Source organism: Salmo salar, chromosome ssa06 (genome assembly GCF_905237065.1).
Source record: "Salmo salar chromosome ssa06, Ssal_v3.1, whole genome shotgun sequence".
NCBI lineage: Eukaryota > Metazoa > Chordata > Actinopteri > Salmoniformes > Salmonidae > Salmo > Salmo salar.
The window spans coordinates 10,775,887-10,795,741 of NC_059447.1; the positions used below are offsets into that span (position 1 = coordinate 10,775,887).

The window sequence follows — 19,855 nt, forward strand, 5'->3', positions numbered from 1 at the left end:
GAAATTTTTTTATTATTATTTTTTTACCCCTTTTCCGCTCCAATTTCGTGGTATCCAATTGGTAGTAGTTATGGCCTTGTCTCATCGCTGCAACTCCCGTACGGACTCGAGAGAGGCGAAGGTCGAGAGCCATGCGTCCTCCGAAACACAACCAAGCCGCACTGCTTCTTGACACAATGCACATCCAACCCGGAAGCCAGCCGCACCAATGTGTCGGAGGAAACACCGTGCACCTGGCGACCTGGTCAGCGTGCACTGCGCCCGTCCCGCCACAGGAGTCGCTAGTACGCGATGAGACAAGGATATCCCTGCTGGCCAAACCCTCCCTAACCCGGACAATTGTGCGCCGCCCCATGGGCCTCCCGGTAGCAGCCAGATGCGACAGAGCCTGGGCTCGAACCCAGAATCTCTGGTGGCACAGCTAGCACTGCGATGCAGTGCCTTAGACCACTGCGCCACCCGGAAGAGCCTCAGAAACTTATACCACAGGCTTACACAACACACACATTGCAAAACACACAAACATCTGATCACTAAAACCTTTCCATACACAAACATCTGATCACTAAAACCTTTCCATACACAAACATCTGATCACTAAAACCTTTCCATACACAAACTGGCAGGGAAAGGGGAATCCAGAAAAAGGTGACTGGTTGTCTATCAGGGCCTCTGTGTACAGATAAATAAAAATATCAAACTAGTTGTCTGTCAGGGCAGAGCCTCCATGAACAGATACATCAAACTGGTTGTCTATCAGGACCTCCATGAACAGATACATCAAACTGGTTGTCTGTCAGGGCACCTCCATGAACAGATACATCAAACTGGTTGTCTATCAGGGCAGAGCCTCCATGAACAGATACATCAAACTGGTTGTCTATCAGGACCTCCATGAACAGATACATCAAACTGGTTGTCTATCAGGGCAGAGCCTCCATGAACAGATACATCAAACTGGTTGTCTATCAGGACCTCCATGAACAGATACATCAAACTGGTTGTCTATCAGGACCTCCATGAACAGATACATCAAACTGGTTGTCGATCAGGGCAGAGCCTCCATGAACAGATACATCAAACTGGTTGTCTATCAGGACCTCCATGAACAGATACATCAAACTGGTTGTCTGTCAGGACCTCCATGAACAGATTCAGTACAGTCATGTTGACAGTAGGACCCTCCTCCATCCTCCCCAAGGCCCCAGCTGAGTTCACCCAGCCCTCAGAGCAGCAGCCTAACAAACAGCCGTCACATCAGATCTGTGTTCATCCATCCAGCCAGCCACCCCCGGCAGGGAACAGGAGGTAGGACAAAGATATTCCCAATCCCGGTCTCCATGACTGCCTGCTCCTTTGACCCCTCCCCCATTACTGATCCTCCAGAATCATCATTATTAGACAACTACATTTACATGTACCATGAATTTAACCTGCAGAAATGGTGCTGATCACAAACAGACCGAACATATAAACAAAGTACTGTCCTCTTCCCTCTGGTCCTTCCCCTGCCCTCCTCCCTCTGGTCCTGTCCTCCTCCCTCTGGTCCTGCCCCAGGGCCTGTCCTCCTCCCTCTGGTCCTGTCCTCCTCCCTCTGGTCCTGCCCCAGGGCCTGTCCTCCTCCCTCTGGTCCTCCCCCTGTCCTCCATCCTCTGGTCCTACCCTAGGGTCTGTCCTCCTCCCTCTGGTCCTGCCCCAGGGCCTGTCCTCCTCCCTCTGGTCCTCCCCCTGTCCTCCATCCTCTGGTCCTACCCCAGGGCCTGTCCTCCATCCTCTGGTCCTGCCCCAGGGCCTGTCCTCCTCCCTCTGGTCCTGCCCCAGGGCCTGTCCTCCTCCCTCTGGTCCTGCCCCAGGGCCTGTCCTCCTCCCTCTGGTCCATGGTCCAGCCCAAGTCAACACCAACACTGATGCTTTTAGTTTGTTAGCTGAGACATGTATAGTACATGTAACTGTCTGTCAGTGGCTGACAAGGGGATGCTACTCTTCAAGAACCAATACAAACAAATGAAGACATAAGGGTTGAAACATTGACAAAGCACCTGGGAGAATAGGCTGCGTTTACACCAGGCAGACCTATTCTGATCCTTCACCCAATTATTGGCAAAAGATCTGATCCGATTGGTCAAAAGACAAATTAGTGGAAAAAAAGATCAGAATTGAGCTGCCTGTGTAAGCACAGCCTTAGAGAGTTTGTTTACCATTTGTAGAACATATTTGATCCCGTAAGCATCTGCTTCAAAACACGGCAGGTGAATACAGTACGTCAGAAAGCAAACACAGCAACATGACTCTAAAACATACCAGACGGGTGGAGTAATGATGGACAGCTTGTATTTTATTACAAAATAGAGCAGTTATTTGGGAGAGTAAGGAGAGCGTGTAAACATACATTATTCATACAAAGACAAAGAATAGCAAGAGATAAAATACAGCTTCAACACAAATATACGTAGGCAATAGCAACAGAATCCTACATTTTGCTTTCATTGCAGCCTCATGATTTTAAACTTGGGTAATTGTGAATATTTGACTGTTAGTGTTAAAGTGGAGAGAGAACTGTGAATATAGCCTCAACCAGACTGACTCAACCAGGCTACTATGACTATACTGTAACAAATAAATTCTCTGTTTTTCCATTTTCTTTTCTAGGAGATAAAATGTTGAAACAATCACAGTATTTATTTCTGGCTCGACTGAAATCAGAGAGGGAGCCTTTAATAACTGATAAAAAAGTACAATGTTGATTAATCATAGAGGCAGAGCCAGAATATTTGACCTTTAACTGGATATCTACAGTGATTAACCAATCAAGGAGGAAGGACCAGGAGTCTTTGCAGGCTCTCATAACTTTGAGCTTCATAACCAAAGTTATGTGATTATATTACTGATGCACATTGGTCAGTCTTAGGATTCGTCCAAAATGGCACCCCATTCCCTTTACAGTACACTACTTCTGGTCCCTAGTGCACTATATAGGGAATATGGTGCCATTTGGGATGAATGGACCCTGGTTATTCCCTATGGACCCTGGTAAAAAGTAGGTCACTATATAGGAAATATGGTGCGATTTGGGACGTAGACCGAGTTATGACTGAGAATTAATATAGACGTCACTATTAAGATACCTGGAATAACATCTGTTCACTGGCATATTCACTCACTGCTGCACACACTAGGAAAATGACAAATCTCACACAGTGTAAAAAAGTAACAGTCAGCCACCTTAATGCATCCCTGTACAGATAGATACCTGTGAAGCAGTCTTCTTCTTCTTCTTCAATAATGCTTTTCTTTCTGAAGCCAGACACACATATTTATACACAGGGGCGAATCTTTGGTTTGAGAAGTGGGGGGGAACACATCAACATTTCTTTTTTTAATCCAGTCAGATAAACACTCCAAACAGCCTACCCAACCTCTCAGAGGCATCCGCATGGTCCTAAACCACACCGTTGCCTCATTTAGTATCACATTCCAATGATAAACCTGGGGGGGTCAAAAATACAATTTCAGAATGTGGGGGGACATGTCCCCCCTGTCTCCAGTGAAAGTTGCGCCCCTGTTTATACACGTCTTTCATTAACACTTCCTGTAATTAAATACACATTTTAAAAACAGATATTCTCTGTCTGTATGTCCAGATACAAAGCATCATCAACATGTTACAGACCACCACACAGTTAGTGTCTGGTTTAACAGAGCAGAGCTTGCTGATGCGTCGATGTGGTTCAACAAAACATAAGGCTATAATTACCAGCCAGGATCGTATTTAGGTGGAACATTTTTTGTATTTTAATTTTTTTAAATTGAGAGATTCTACATGAACGTCTCCAATAACAACACAAAATGTTCATTTTCTATTGCAAAACATTTTGCTACGGTGTGCCCTAATGAACACTAAAAAGGTCCAGTTCAATAGTGAGACAGCTGGACCGTCCTAGTGGGGGCCATAGAGGTGAGTGAGAACAGCATCCCAAATGGCATCCTTTATAGTGCACTATCTTGGACCCGGGCCTACAGGGCCCAATGTAGGGAACAGGGTGCCATTTGGGATGCAACGGACATGTTGATGCAGCCAGGCCAGGTGCACTAGACTACTGCAGCTATGAACAGTTTCTAACTCTCTTTTTAAGTGGGGAAGGAAGGAAGTGGTTAGCTGTTATTATCAGACACTCTGTAGCCTGTTAGCTCTGACATGATTGCAGAACCTGACTGACACACACTTGCAGAAGGATTTTCATTGCAGGGAAATATAGACAAATAATAGGCAAATAGATCAAAGAATTTGCATCCGAATTTCACAAAACTGATCTAACCTGATCTGCAGGTGGAGAAAGAGGAACACAAACATCTCTTCAGTTTGGTGTACACACACTTCTCTCTGCTCTAAAAGTCCTGCTGTAACCAGTGTTTGATAATCGCCACAGGCCCTATGCTTCCATCGGTCTGCTTTACGACCCTCCTAACACTAGTTTACCAACAGCATCAGGCTGGGAGAGTTAAGGCTAATCTCTCAATGCTAGGTAAACAGGGGAAAATCTCCTCCCGCCCATGTTATACAGTCCACTTTATTACAGGAAATGACAAGAGGTTGAGGCACAAACACCAACCAACAAATAGGTGACTTGTGTAACATGTCACAGCAACGAACGTGTGTAACGTCACAGCAACAAACGTGTGTAACGTGTCACAGATAATGTGAGGAAAATGTTAGATAGAATGTGAAACAGAACTGGTGTTGATGTAACAATGAACTAACTAGATGATCTATCGTTCTGACAGGTAGCAGGCTCTAGTGAAATTAAATGAGAGGTTGACTGTGTGATATTAGGTTGCTTCTTGTGTAAATATTTTCTGTCTGGATTTTAATGATTTGTATGTTCATTTCATTCACTAGAGCTAGCAGGCTCCAGTCACGACCTTATAGCTAGCAGGCTCCAGTCACGACCTTATAGCTAGCAGGCTCCAGTCACGACCTTATAGCTAGCAGGCTCCAGTCACGACCTTATAGCTAGCAGGCTCCAGTCACGACCTAATAGCTGGCAGGCTCCAGTCACGACCTTATAGCTGGCAGGCTCCAGTCACGACCTTATAGCTGGCAGGCTCTAGTCAAGATGCTATAGCTAGCAGGCTCTAGTCAAGATGCTATAGCTAGCAGGCTCTAGTCAAGATGCTATAGCTAGCAGGCTCTAGTCAAGATGCTATACACTACTGTTCAAAAGTTTAATGGAATATCTACATAGGCGGACAGAGGCCCATTATCAGCAACCATTACTCCTGTGTTCCAATGGCACGTTTTGTTAGCTAATCCAAGTTTATAATTTAAAAAAATGTAATTGATCATTAGAAAACCCTTTTGCAATTATGTTAGCACAGCTGAAAACTGTTGTTCTGATTAAAGAAGCAATAATACTGGCCTTCTTTAGACTAGCTGAGTATCTGGAGCATCAGCACTTGTGGGTTCGATTACAGGCTCAAAATGGCCAGAAACAAAGGATTTTCTTCTGAAACTCGTCAGTCTATTCTTGTTCTGAGAAATGACGCATGGCTCTTCATGAAGGCCATGCGAGAAATTGCCAAGAAACTGAAGATCTCGTACAACGCTGTGTACTACTCCCTTCACAGAACAGCGCAAACAGGCGCTAACCAGAATAGAAAGAGGAGTGGGAGGCCCCAGTGCACAACTGAGCAAGAGGACAAGTACATTAGAGTGTCTAGTTTTAGAAACAGACGCCTCACACGTCCTCAACTGGCAGCTTCATTAAATAGTACCCGCAAAACACCAGTCTCAATATCAACAGTGAAGAGGCGACTCCGGGATGCTGGCCTTCTAGGCAGAGTTGTTAAAGAAAAAGCCATATCTCAAACTTGCCAATAAAAAGAAAAGATTGGCAAAAGAACAGACACTGGACAGAGGAAGATTGGAAAAAAATTGTTATGGACAGACTAATCTAAGTTCGAGGTGTTCGGATCACAAAGAACATTCGTGAAATGCAGAAAAAAAATGAAAAGATACTGGAGGAGTGCTTGACGCCACCTGTCAAGCATGGTGGAGGCAATGTGATGGTCGGGGGTGTTTTGGTGGTGATAAAGTGGGAGATTTGTTCAGGGTAAAAGGGATCTTGAAGAAGGAAGGCTTTCACTCCATTTTACAACGCCATACCTTGTGGACAGCACTTAATTGTAGCCAATTTCCTCCTACAACAGGACAATGACCCAAAGCACAGCCCCAAACTATGCAATAACTATTTAGGGAAGAAGCAGTCAGCTGGTATTCTGTCTATAATGGAGCGGCCTGCACAGTCACCAGATCTCAACCCTATTGAGCTGTTGTGGGAGCAGCTTGACCGTATGGTATGTAAGAAGTGCCCATCAAGCCAATCCAATTTGTGGTACCAGTACGGGAAAAAACATGTATGAAATGTATGCATTCTCTACTGTAAGTCGCTCTGGATAAGAGAGTCTGCTAAATGACTAAAATGTCAATGTAAAATGTGGTAGGTGCTTCAGGAAGCATGAGTTGAAATCTCTTCAGATTACCTCAACAAATTGACAACTAGAATGCCAAAGGTCTGCAAGGCTGTAATTGCTGCAAATGGAGGATTATTTGACGAAAGCAAAGTATGAAGGACACTTATTTCAATTAAAAATCATTATTTATAACCTTGTCAACATCTTGACTATATTTCCTATTCATTTTGCAACTCATTTCAAGTATGTTTTAATGGAAAACAAGGACATTTTTAAGTGACCCCAAACTTTTGAACAGTAGTGTAGCTAGCAGGCTCTAGTCACAATGTCGTAGCTGGCAGGCTCTAGTCACAATGTTGTAGCTGGCAGGCTCTAGTCAATGTTGTAGCTAGCAGGCTCTAGTCAATGTTGTAGCTGGCAGGCTCTAGTCACAATGTTGTAGCTGGCAGGCTCTAGTCACAATGTTGTAGCTAACAGGCTCTAGTCACAATGTTATAGCTGGCAGGCTCTAGTCACGATGTTATAGCTGGCAGGCTCTAGTCACGATGTTATAGCTGGCAGGCTCTAGTCACAATGTTATAGCTGGCAGGCTCTAGTCACAATGTTATAGCTGGCAGGCTCTAGTCACAATGTTATAGCTGGCAGGCTCTAGTCACAATGTTATAGCTGGCAGGCTCTAGTCACAATGTTATAGCTGGCAGGCTCTAGTCACAATGTTATAGCTCGCAGGCTCTAGTCACAATGTTATAGCTGGCAGGCTCTAGTCACAATGTGATGGGTAGCAGGCTCTAGTCACAATGTGATGGGTAGCAGGCTCTAGTAAAGATTCTCTACCAGGCTCTAGCATGGAAAAAGCCTCATCACAGCTGGTGGAGTGATACACACAACACAAGCCTTTTATTGTGACAGACAGGCAGCCAGGTCCCCATCACCGCGGTAACAGTAGCTCGCTGTTCCGGCCAGACCACTTGATTACACCAACACAGTTACACTTAATAGGCCGAGAGGAGCACAGAACAAGAGAGGAGATGCATCATATGAAATGGCACAGATTATCAATGAAGAAAAGCCCTTATTATTATGACACATGTAAGGGGAATGAATAGCACTGGACAGAGGCTTAATAAAGTCATGTTGTTTATCAAAATGTTATTATCTTAAGTGTCTCTGCTAAATTCATGCGTTCACACACTTGGACTTCTCTTCCATGTCAGTTCTCTCAGTGTACAGACAGACAGACAGTAGCTGTAATGTGGTGTGTGTGAGGGAGGGAGAAGTTAGCAAACTGTTCTGTATGTAACAGATGGGGGTTGTATTCATCCAGAAGGAGCCAGTGTCCTACAGACTGTTTTTCCCTTTCCCCCTAAAGCAGGATCCCAGTCCACAGATCCCAGTCCACATGACTATGTCCAGATGTTTGTATTCTCACAGGAAGGATAGAGGAAGCAGTAGCAGTTTCTTCTATTTAATTCAACACGTCATCCACACTACCAGAGGTGCTGTACTATAACCCTTCTATCCAGACTAGACAGAGTAGAGTTTCATCCACTGTATTAGTTTGTTGTTGTATCAACATGTCCTTCACTCTACCAGAGGTACTGCTACTGCACTGTGATCCATATCCACCCAGTATAGACTGTACATCGCTGTCATAATATATGTGCCTTTATAGAGTGGTTTCATCCATAGTAGTAATTCATTCATTCCTGTATCAACTCAACACGTCCACAACATCCTGTAAGCCATCCAGTCTATACGTCTCTGTTGTGATGTGGGACTTTATACTGTACTGAATCTATCCATCTGTACTCATCCATATCCATCCAGTACTGAATCTATCCATCTGTACTCATCCATATCCTTCCAGCATAGAATCTATCCATCTGTACTCATCCATATCCTTCCAGCATAGAATCTATCCATCTGTACTCATCCATATCCATCCAGCATAGAATCTATCCATCTGTACTCATCCATATCCATCCAGCATAGAATCTATCCATCTGTACTCATCCATATCCATCCAGTATAGAATCTATCCATCTGTACTCATCCATATGCATCCAGTATAGAATCTATCCATCTGTACTCATCCATATCCATCCAGCATAGAATCTATCCATCTGTACTCATCCATATCCATCCAGTATAGAATCTATCCATCTGTATTAATCCACACTTATGCGCTCCGTATATGGTTTGAGCTTGTACGTCTTGTTTCATACACGGATCTCATCATCCTCGTCCTCCAAGAAGGAAGAAAACTTTTCCAGCTCCTCCTCCTCAGGTGGGGCGCTGAAAGTGGCGCTGTCCGTCTCCCCCCTGTGGAGCTGTCCGGCTGGTTTCTCCTGCTCCACGTGGGTGGAGCCAGAGGCGGAGCTGGACACAGAACAGGTATCTAATTGGTGCTGTAGGTGTTTAGGGCGGGGCTCTGGGGTGTACTCTGGGGTGTAGGGTGCTCCCTCGTCCTCTCCCACCTCAGGTTCTACAGAGCTGGTTGGACTCACAGGTACAGGGACCGCCTCCTCCTGCAGCTGCAGTAGGTCAGCTTCCGGTTCCTCTTCTCCCTCCTCCTCTCCTCCCACCTCCCTCCCCAGGAGTAGTGTAGGAGAGGCCCGTCCCTCACTGCTCTTCCCCTCCTCGTATCCCAGATCATCATCCTCCTTCTCCATCACCCCCAGGATGTCCCCCAACATGGAGGGCCCCAGGTCGATGTGGAACGACATGACCGACACAGCGTGCTTCATCCCCCCTCCGTAGTACCCGCGGCTGGGGCTTGGCAGGTCAGTCAGCTCCCCAAAGCTCCTCTCATCCAGCTCCAGAGAGCGTGCCCCAGCAGCGGCCCCATTAGACGGCCTGGTACCTCCACCTCCATCCTGCTCATTCAGTTGTTTCAGTGGGCTGGACGAGAGGCTCTTAGGCACCCTGTGTCCTCCATCAACATGGTCACCGTTTTCATCATTGAGGAAGGGGAGTGACATGGCGTTCTTCACGAAGGTGGGCGAGCCACCGGGTGGCGCTAGCGAGCAGTCTCTCTGGTCCACTCTGGTGACGGACTGGGAGCGTTTGCTGCTGCGGAAGGTTCTGGATAAAAGCCCCGGGCGGGGGGAGTGGGGATGGGCCTGGGGTTTGGCCTGGTGGGGGGCCTCCCCGGAGTGGGTGGAGAGGAAAGAGGTGTCCCCGAAAGCGTCCCCGCTGCGCCCCACGTGCATGGTGTGGCGGAAGTCCCCCAGGGGAGCACTGATCATCTCCCGGGTCAGGTCCACACGGGAGCGGCGCTGTTTGGTCTGGGACGAACCAGATACCAGCTGCTTTAGGATGGGCATGGTTGAGGTCACACACACAGAGTCTGTCACACAGACACAGTCAGTCAGTCAGTCAGTCAGTCAGTCAGTCAGTCAGTCAATAGCCCAGAAGGACAGATCTCTCTCTTTGTAAGGAGTTCAAAGATAGAAGTGTTTGGGAAGTCTTCAAGGTAGATCCGTGTCACACTCATTGCAGTCCCCAGAAACAATAACACATTTCTTCAGTTCCAGGGTGGCTCAATCTGAAAAGAGGGGAAAACAAGATTAGATATATATGATCATGACAAGACATTCTTTCATACCATGTCATCATATCATTGCTCTGAAACAAGAGTGGATAACAACGTGTTTTAGATAAAAACAAACTCAGATCTGACACCCCTTTATAATGGACCAGTGGTCCAGTCCAGTCTCCTGATGCATCCCAAACACCCCTCTATAACTGATCAGTGGTTCAGTCTAGAGGTCGACTGATTAAAAATCAGCATGGCCGATTAATAAGGGCTGATTTCAAGTTTTCATAACAATCATCAATCAGCGTTTTTGGACGCCGATTATATTGCAATCCACGAGGAAACGGCGTGGCAGGCTGATCACCTGTTATGTGAGTGTAGAGTCAAAAGGACCTTGTGGCTGCAAGGAGCCAAGGTAAGTTGCTAGCTAGCATTAAACGTATCTTATAAAAAACAATCAATCTTCACATAATCACTAGTTAACTACACATGGTTGATGATATTACTACTTTAACTAGTGATTATGTGAAGATTGATTGTTTTTTATAAGATATGTTTAATGCTAGCTAGCAACTTACCTTGGCTCCTTGCAGCCACAAGGTCCTTTTGACTCTACACTCACATAACAGGTGATCAGCCTGCCACGCCGTTTCCTCGTGGATTGCAATATAATCGGCGGGACAAGCTAGTTAAACTAGTAATATCATCAACCATGTGTAGTTAACTAGCTTGTCCTGCGTTGCATATAATCGATGCGGTGCCTGTTAATTTATCATCGAATCACAGTCTACTTTGCTAAACAGGTGATGATTTAACAAAAGCGCATTGCCGAAAAAGCACAATCGTTGCACGAATGTACCTAACCATAAACATCAATGCCTTTCTTAAAATCAATACACATAAGTATATATTTTTAAACCTGCATATTTAGTGAAGAGATTCATGTTAGCAGGCAATATTAACTAGGGAAATTGTGTCACTTCTCTTGCGTTCAGTGCAAGCAGAGTATATGAAACAGTTTGGACTAGAGGTCGACCGATTAATTAGGGCCGATTTCAAGTTTTCATAACAATCGGTATTTTTGGACACTGATTACATTGCACTCCACGAGGAGACTGCGTGGCAGGCTGACTACCTGTTACGCGAGTGCAGCAAGGAGCCAAGGTAAGGTGGTAGCTAGCATTAAACGTATCTTATAAAAAATAATCAATCAATCTTAACATAATCACTAGTTAACTACACATGGTTGATGATATTACTACTTTATCTAGCCTGTCCTGCGTTGCATATAATCGATGCGGTGCCTGTTAATTTCTCATCGAATCACAGCCTACTTCGCCAAACGGGTGATTTAACTACCGCATTCACGAAAAAAAAAGCACTGTCGTTGCACCAATGTACCTAACCATAAACATCAACGCCTTTCTTAAAATCTATACACAAGTATATATTTTTAAACCTGCATATTTAGTTAATATTGCTTGCTAAAATGAATTTATTTTAACTAGGGAAATTGTGTCACTTCTCTTGCGTTCTGTGCAACAGAGTCAGGGTATATGCAGCAGTTTGGGCCGCCTGGCTCGTTGTGAACTGTGAAGACTATTTCTTCCTAACAAAGACAGCCGACTTCTCCAAACGGGGGATGATTTAACAAAAGCGAATTTGCGAAAAAAGCACAATCGTTGCACCAATGTACCGAACCATAAACATCAACGCCTTTCTTAAAATCAATACACAAGTATATATTTTTAAACCTGCATATTTAGTTAAAAGAAATTCAGGTTAGCAGGCAATATTAAACTTGGGAAATTGTGTCACTTCTCTTGCGTTCATTGCACGCAGAGTCAGGGTATAGGTGGCACCCTATTCCCTACATAGTGCACTACTTTAGACCAGGGCTCTATGGCACCCTATTCCCTACATAGTGCACTACTTTAGACCAGGACCTATTGGGCTCTGCACAAAAGAAGTGTACTATTATAGGGTATATTTGGGGCACATCCATGTTTTTTTTTAAAGTGCATTGAAAATGACATTGAACTGTAGGGGAGTATACTGCCACCATGCATTGAAATTGAGGTTCAAAACCCCAGTACTATATGAACACAGAAAGGAAGGGCCAAACTAGACCACAATATTACTGATTATCACAGTATTACTGATTGAACTGTCTTTGTGTTCTTGTTTGTCTGACTGACATGGAGGGATCTCTCTCCGGCACCTGGTGGTGCAGCAGGAGACTGGACTGTACCACTGCTACATTATAGAGGGGTGTTTGGGATGCATCAGGAGACTGGACTGGAAAAGCCAAAAGCCCAGAAAAGTCCTATATGAACCCAGAGAACCCAGAGAGAAAGAGACAAACTGTTAAACCCCAGACCAGGCCTATATAAACACACAGAGAAAGAGCCAAACTGTTAAACCCCAGACCACAGTGTTATATCTAGCTTAGCTGTCATAGAACGCACATCTGCACAGTTTCACATTGTACATCACTCTGTCGTTTCATGACATGTGCCACTCATTCTGACAACCCATTCATCTGTAGAGCAGCACACTGTCGTAAACCATAACAACGTACAGTACGACAAACAGCACACTGTCGTAAACTAAAAGCAGCATGGTCTCTATATCAGCCTGAACACAGAGAGAAAGAGCCAAACTGTTGCCAATGGCCTTTAATACTACTTAATGGTGGAAAAAGCTAAATGTTCTATTTTGACTTTGAAAATGTCCTTGTCATCGTTGTAGACACAACAGTAGCATAATGTAGTGTAAACAGTGAAAAATAGCCTCGACCGGAGGGGGAAAACAAAACATCATCTTTCTTGACACTATAGTGGTGGAACCAGTGAGAAACAGCCTTGACCGGAGGGAACAGACCAGATCAGGCTGATATAGAGACCATGCTGCTTTTAGTGAACAGACCAGCTCAGGCTGATATAGAGCCCATGCTGCTTTTAGTGAACAGACCAGATCAGGCTGATATAGAGCCCATGCTGCTTTTAGTGAACAGACCAGATCAGGCTGATATAGAGGCCATGCTGCTTTTAGTGAACAGACCAGATCAGGCTGATATAGAGACCATGCTGCTTTTAGTGAACAGACCAGATCAGGCTGATATAGAGACCATGCTGCTTTTAGTGAACAGACCAGCTCAGGCTGATATAGAGCCCATGCTGCTTTTAGTGAACAGACCAGATCAGGCTGATATAGAGCCCATGCTGCTTTTAGTGAACAGACCAGATCAGGCTGATATAGAGCCCATGCTGCTTTTAGTGAACAGACCAGATCAGGCTGATATAGAGGCCATGCTGCTTTTAGTGAACAGACCAGATCAGGCTGATATAGAGCCCATGCTGCTTTTAGTGAACAGACCAGCTCAGGCTGATATAGAGCCCATGCTGCTTTTAGTGAACAGACCAGATCAGGCTGATATAGAGCCCATGCTGCTTTTAGTGAACAGACCAGATCAGGCTGATATAGAGCCCATGCTGCTTTTAGTGAACAGACAGAACTATGCCCTTCAGCTAGGGAAGGCAGGTGATGCAGTAGGAGTGTGTGTGTGTGTGTGTGTGTGTGTACTCAGAGCATTCCTCCAGGAGACAGAGATGAGTCCTGACAGGCAGCTGACCTGACAACGCACATTACTGCATCACTGTTATGACCTGCAGTGTTCAGACCAGACTCTTCTACTGCCCTGACCTCACCCCTATAGTCACCCCCAGGCTGCAGCTATAATCACCCCCAGGCTGCAGCTATAGTCACCCCCAGGCTGCAGCTATAGTCACCCCCAGGCTGCAGCTATAGTCACCCCCAGGCTGCAGCTATAGTCACCACCAGGCTGCAGCTATAGTCACCCCAGGTTGCTGACCTGAAGGAGAGGAGCAGTACAATATTAAACAGGTTGGTTAATAGAAAGAGCTGCAGTGTTTCAGTGAAACATGTGAAAGTCAACCAGGAAACATAGTCACAGATGAAAATGATGCAACATGCCATGCTGAAAGCCCATCCTAATAAGAGTCCCTACAAATCAATATGTACCACACACAGGCCTACATACATAGTACACAAATGATTACACACTCAAATACTGCCTCAACCCATCACCCATGTACTGACCTGCTCCACTGCTTCAACCCATCACCCATGTACTGACCTGCTCCACTGCTTCAACCCATCACCCATGTACTGACCTGCTCCACTGCTTCAACCCATCACCCATGTACTGACCTGCTCCACTGCTTCAACCCATCACCCATGTACTGACCTGCTCCACTGCTTCAACCCATCACCCATGTACTGACCTGCTCCACTGCTTCAACCCATCACCCATGTACTGACCGGCTCCACTGCTTCAACCCATCACCCATGTACTGACCTGCTCCACTGCTTCAACCCATCACCCATGTACTGACCTGCTCCACTGCTTCAACCCATCACCCATGTACTGACCTGCTCCACTGCTTCAACCCATCACCCATGTACTGACCTGCTCCACTGTCAATCCCTGTATCTGATCTGATCACGCGGCTGTCTTTTCCTTTGTGTACTCCATTCAGGCTTTACTCCTCACTCCTTCCAGATCGCTCTCCTCCTAGCTCTGCTTTCATAACACATTTAGAAAGTCTCGGTTTAGGATGGGTGGTGGGGAGGAAGCCACAGATTTTGACTGCCGAGGTTTCCTGGTAGCAGGCAGCAGTGTGCAGCCCAGCAGAGCCGTCAACCTCGTTCTCTCTCCGAGGCTCCGCCCCTCTGCCAGTCGAGGCACAGCCTCAATCCACTTCCTGTTTATAATGCCCTCACCTGCTGTTGTCTCCACGGCAACCCCACTCCTGCTGCTTCTGTCTCCGTGGTTACCCCCCCCTGCAAGGCAAGCGGACGACCCTACTTCCTGTCTGTGTGAATGTCTGAGGGCTGCAGAGGCATCAAGCGTGTGTGTGTGTGTGTGTGTGTGTGTGTGTGTGTGTGTGTGTGTGTGTGTGTGTGTGTACACATTGCAGAGGCATCAAGTGTGTGTGCTGCAAAATACATTTTGGGGAATATTCAGAGGTGGAAATGTTCCGTGGGAATACATGGGAATTAACTGGAAAACATGAGAATTAACAGAAATATATGCAAGTTAATATTAAATAGATGTTTTTTGCATTGGATATATTTACCATATCATATGGAGACAAACAAACCTTTTACCTTATCATAAGAAGACATAATAGCAAATGATTAAATACTTCCATAGAAATTAAAAAAAATATATATATAGTTACGAATTGAACTTTCATTAAATGAGTTGACTCTTCACATGGGATGATTTCACTGAACAACAAAAGAAAGGGAATATTGAATGATCCATTGCATCTCCCAAAAACATTTTCAACATACATCTGTAAAAAGATAGTCTAAAAACTAAAGCTTTGGTTGTCTTCCTCTCAGACTTCCATGTCTTCTCCCTGGACCTCCTCATTGTCCTCCTCTTGAACATCAGACTCTGAGGCCTCATCTTCACTGTCATTTTCCAACCTTATTGAGGATGGCTCGTTGTCAGGGTCAAAAAGCCTCAAAATTGCCCGGATGGCCACCAATTTTTCAACCCTTGTATTGGTCAGCCTGATGCGCGCTTTGGTGTGTGTGTGTTCCCAAACAAGGACCAGTTGCGCTCTGAGGCAGCTGATCTTGGTGGGATTTGGAGGATGATGGAGGCAACAGGAAAGAGCCTCAGATCCACAAAGTCCACTCCATCAGATGGCTGATGAGATATGTTGGCACGACTGCCATATTGCATCTCCATCCCAATGCCCTTGCTTGGAAGTATACTCCGCCAGACTGCCAAGAACCTTGCCCTCATCCAGGCCAAGGTGGCGAGACACGGTAGTGATGACACCATAGACCTTGTTGATCTCTGCACCAGACAGGATGCTCTTGCCAGCATACTTGAGGTCCAACATGTACGCTGCGACGTGTATGGGCTTCAGGCAGAAGTCTTCACGCTTTTTTATGTATTTCAGAACTGCTATTTCCTCTGCTTGGAGCAACAGGGCAGTACGGATTTCTTCTCTTACATCTGCAAGCAGAGTTCGAACATCAGACAGGATGGCATTGTCTCCCTCAATCTGTGCAATGGCTACTGCTATAGGTTTCAGGAGTTTCGGGCTGTTTACCACTCTCTCCCAAAATACATCATCCAGGAGGATCCTCTTGATAGGGCTGTCCATATCGGCAGACGGGGGCGGCAGGGTAGCCTAGTGGTTAGAGCGTTGGACTAATGACCGAAAGGTTGCAAGTTCGAATCCCCAAGCTGACAAGGTACAAATCTGTCGTTCTGCCCCTGAACAAGGCAGTTAATCCTAGGCCGTCATTGAAAATAAGAATTTGTTCTTAACCTCTCTGGGGTATGTGGGACGCTAGCGTGACACACTATTCAAAAGCCAGTGAAGAAATAGCAGGGCGGCAAATTCAAAACAAAAATCTCAATTCAAATTTCTCAAACATACAATTTTAAAGAAACACTTCTCGTTAATCCAACCACATTGTCCGATTTCAAAAAGGCTTTACGGCTTTACGGCCACATTAGATTATGTTAGGACAGCGCCGAGACAAGAAAAACCACACAGCCATTTTCCAAGCAAGGAGAGGCGTCACAAAAACCAGAAATACAGCTAAAATGAATCACTAACCTTTGATGATTTTCATCAGATGGCACTCATAGGACTTCATGTTACACAATACATGTATGTTTTGCTCGATAAAGTTCATATTTATATCCAAAAATCCCATTTTACATTGGCTTGCAATGTTCAGAAATGTTTTGCCTCCCAAAACTTCCGGTAAATGAGCACATCAATTTACAGAAATACTCATCATAAACGTTGATCAAATATTCAACAGTTATTCAAAGAATTATAGATGCACTTCTCCTTAATGCAACTGCTGTGTCAGATTTCAAAAAAGCTTTACGGCGAAAGCAAATTTTGCAATAATCTGAGTACAGTGCTCCGATATCAAAACAAGCCATACAGATAGCCGCCATTTTGGAGTCAACAGAAATGACAAAAATTACATTATAAATATTCACTTACCTTTGATGATCTTCATCAGAATGCACTCCCAGGAATCCCAGTTCCACAGTAAATGTTTGTTTTGTTCGATAAAGTCCATAATTTATGTCCAAATACCTCCTTTTTGTTCGCGCGTTTAGTCCACTACTCCAAATGCAGGAAGCGCGCGCAAAATGTCACGAAGTCCAAAAAAGTTATATTTACGTTTCGTAGAAACATGTCAAACGATGTATAGCATCAATCTTTAGGATGTTTTTATCATAAATCTTCAGTAATATTCCAACCGGACAATTCCAATGTCTTCAAAAAAGAAAAGGAACACAGCTAACTCTCACGTGAGCGCACGCCACTGAACTCATGTCATTTTCTCAGTCATCTGACTCCAGGACCTCTTATTCTCTCCCCAGTCACAGTGGAAGTATGAAAGAACGTTCTAAAGACTGTTGACATCTAGTGGAAGCCTTTGGAAGTGCAAAATGAACCCTAAGTCACTGTATACTGTTTAGGCAATCACTTGAAAAACTACAAACCTCAGATTTCCACACTTCCTGGTTGAATTTTTCTCAGGTTTTCGCCTGCCATATGAGTTCTGTTATACTCACAGACATCATTCAAACAGTTTTAGAAACTTCAGAGTGTTTTCAATTGAAACATGTATGGAAACAGGTGGATTAACACTCCTCAGTTAACAGGCTCGAGCAAGCTAAAACCCACATGGTAGCAAAAACTAACTAGCAGAAATTGTTTACAAGTTATAAATGATTTAAACACACTTTGCTATAGGCTACTATTTACTAGTTAACAAAAAAAGAATGTCATAAAATATATTCACCCCACCCAGTATTGTAATCAAAACTTACCAGAAAGCATGTAGTCCTTGGCTCAGACAGTGTAGTAGTGCATCTCATTAGTGTAGTAGTGCATCTCATTAGTGTGCAAGATCTTGAGAATCAGATGTACATGTGGTGGAAGAATGCACTGTGCAAGCAGAGGGAAAGTTTAACTAAAATATGGCACAATATCTAGAATTGCCTTATGTGTATCCCACAAAAAAAGGTTCACTTATTTTTTTGTTTGACCTTTATTTAACTAGGCAAGTCAGTTAAGAACAAATTCTTATTTTCAATGACGGCCTAGGAACAGTGGGTTAACTGCCCTGTTCAGGCGCAGAACAACAGATTTTTACCTTGTCAGCTCAGGGATTCGATCTTGCAACCTTCCTGTTACTAGTCCAACGCTCTCACCACTAGGCTACCGGCTAAATGTAAGCAAAATCTTGGAAAGTTTCTGACCCTTTGCAACCCTATCTACACCAGATGTCCTCTTTCTGATCGACGCAAGATGCCCTCTTTCTTACAAGAAGTCATTTGAGCAGTGAAAAGCCATAGCTTGCCGGTCCCTGGTTTGGAAAAGACTGAGAAACACTGCACTGATATTCACCACAAGTAATACATTTGATAAGATACCCACTTCACCTTGCTTTTCTTGGTACACACTGCACAGCATGTTCAAATCCTGACTAATATAGTGAAAGTATATCAGTAGTTTCCTGATGTCAGAGAAATCCATTATGACACCGACTGCACATATGTTGGCAGCCAAATAGCTTGATCTAATAACACCAGCCATGTTTTGGAACAACATCCATCTAGCTGTAGTGAGTAAATAATAGTGTTTTAGTTTCCATGACAAGTGATGTTTCTGTTGATAGGCTGGTCTAAAGCACACAAATACAGGGGCTAAAGCAGATACATACCCAAACATGTTTGTTGTTACCCAGCATCCTCCACTGACATGTTTGTATGGAAAGAAAATGGAAGCAGGAATAATTAAAAGCATGCCAGACAAAGACAGCTGTATATTTATGAGACACTGCTTCTGGGTGGCATGATGATCTGACAGGAAAGCAACCAGTACATGAAAGATGTAGTAGTCCAATAGTTTCTTACCAAGAAAGCCCTACCTCTGCTGCCACATGTCCTCCCTCCCTCTACTCCTCCCCTCAGGCCTCAAGCATACACTCACCATCTATACTCTCCATCTATGCTCTCTCTCCCTCCCTCTCTCCCTCTCTCTACTCCACCCTTCAGGCCTCAAGCACACGCTGCCTTAATTTCACCTGACATGGGGACCCAGGTGTTAAGTTTACTACAAGCTCTACGCAAACTCAAGAGTCTGAAGATTGCGATGTCGTTTTTTTTTGTCACAAAAAAGGGGCGGCTCCTTGTAATACGCTCCGGCATTCGACTGACTTTTTTACTACGAAAACATTTTGAAACGCGTATCAGGCCTTCCACAGACGTGGGGGCAGTGTTGTCACTTGGTTCCTAGATCTGATCTATACAATATATAGGCTATTCATCAAAGAAGCCTATTTTGCATTGATAACCAAATATAATCTCAGCGAATGTTCAAACAGTAAACCAAACAACAAGAATGTAACTAATTTATTTACTTATTTTGTACATAATGTTGCCGCTACCATTTCTTATGACCAAAAATTATTTCTAGACTGCGATTCAGGACTGCGATTACTCACCACGGACTAGCAGAATCCTCTTTTTCCTTTCACAACTCTGACGAGCCCGACACGAAGGATATGCTGCTTCCTCGGGAACAGGCCCCAATCCCCGTGATCTGCGTGAAGAGGAGGTGGAGAAAGAGGGGCCGAAGGTCCGGCTGCCTTCTGAGAATTCGCAGGCGATCTAATAAAACACCCACTTCCCTCCATTCTGCTAGCAAACATGCAATCTTTGGAAAATAAAATCGAGGAGTTATTGGGAAGATTAAA

General features: G+C 44.6%; 1 protein-coding gene across 2 annotated transcripts in view; it reads right to left on the minus strand.

Annotated features, from left to right (window-relative positions):
- Positions 1-6,556: 6,556 nt before the first annotated feature.
- LOC106606328 (cdc42 effector protein 4) overlaps positions 6,557-19,855 on the minus strand; it is a 34,243-nt gene continuing 20,944 nt past the window's right edge. Inside the window, exons 2-3 of one of the 2 annotated variants that reach the window (XR_006770125.1) lie at positions 8,635-10,018; positions 6,557-8,514 (exon numbers count right to left, since the gene is read on the minus strand). Coding sequence is in view for 1 of the 2 variants with exons in the window: in XM_014202482.2 (XP_014057957.1) it covers positions 8,691-9,797 (1,107 nt within the window). In the remaining variant the exon portion in view is untranslated. Of the gene's footprint in view, positions 10,019-14,501; positions 14,859-19,855 lie in introns of those variants that run through there. The other variant, XM_014202482.2, reaches the window with a different exon arrangement.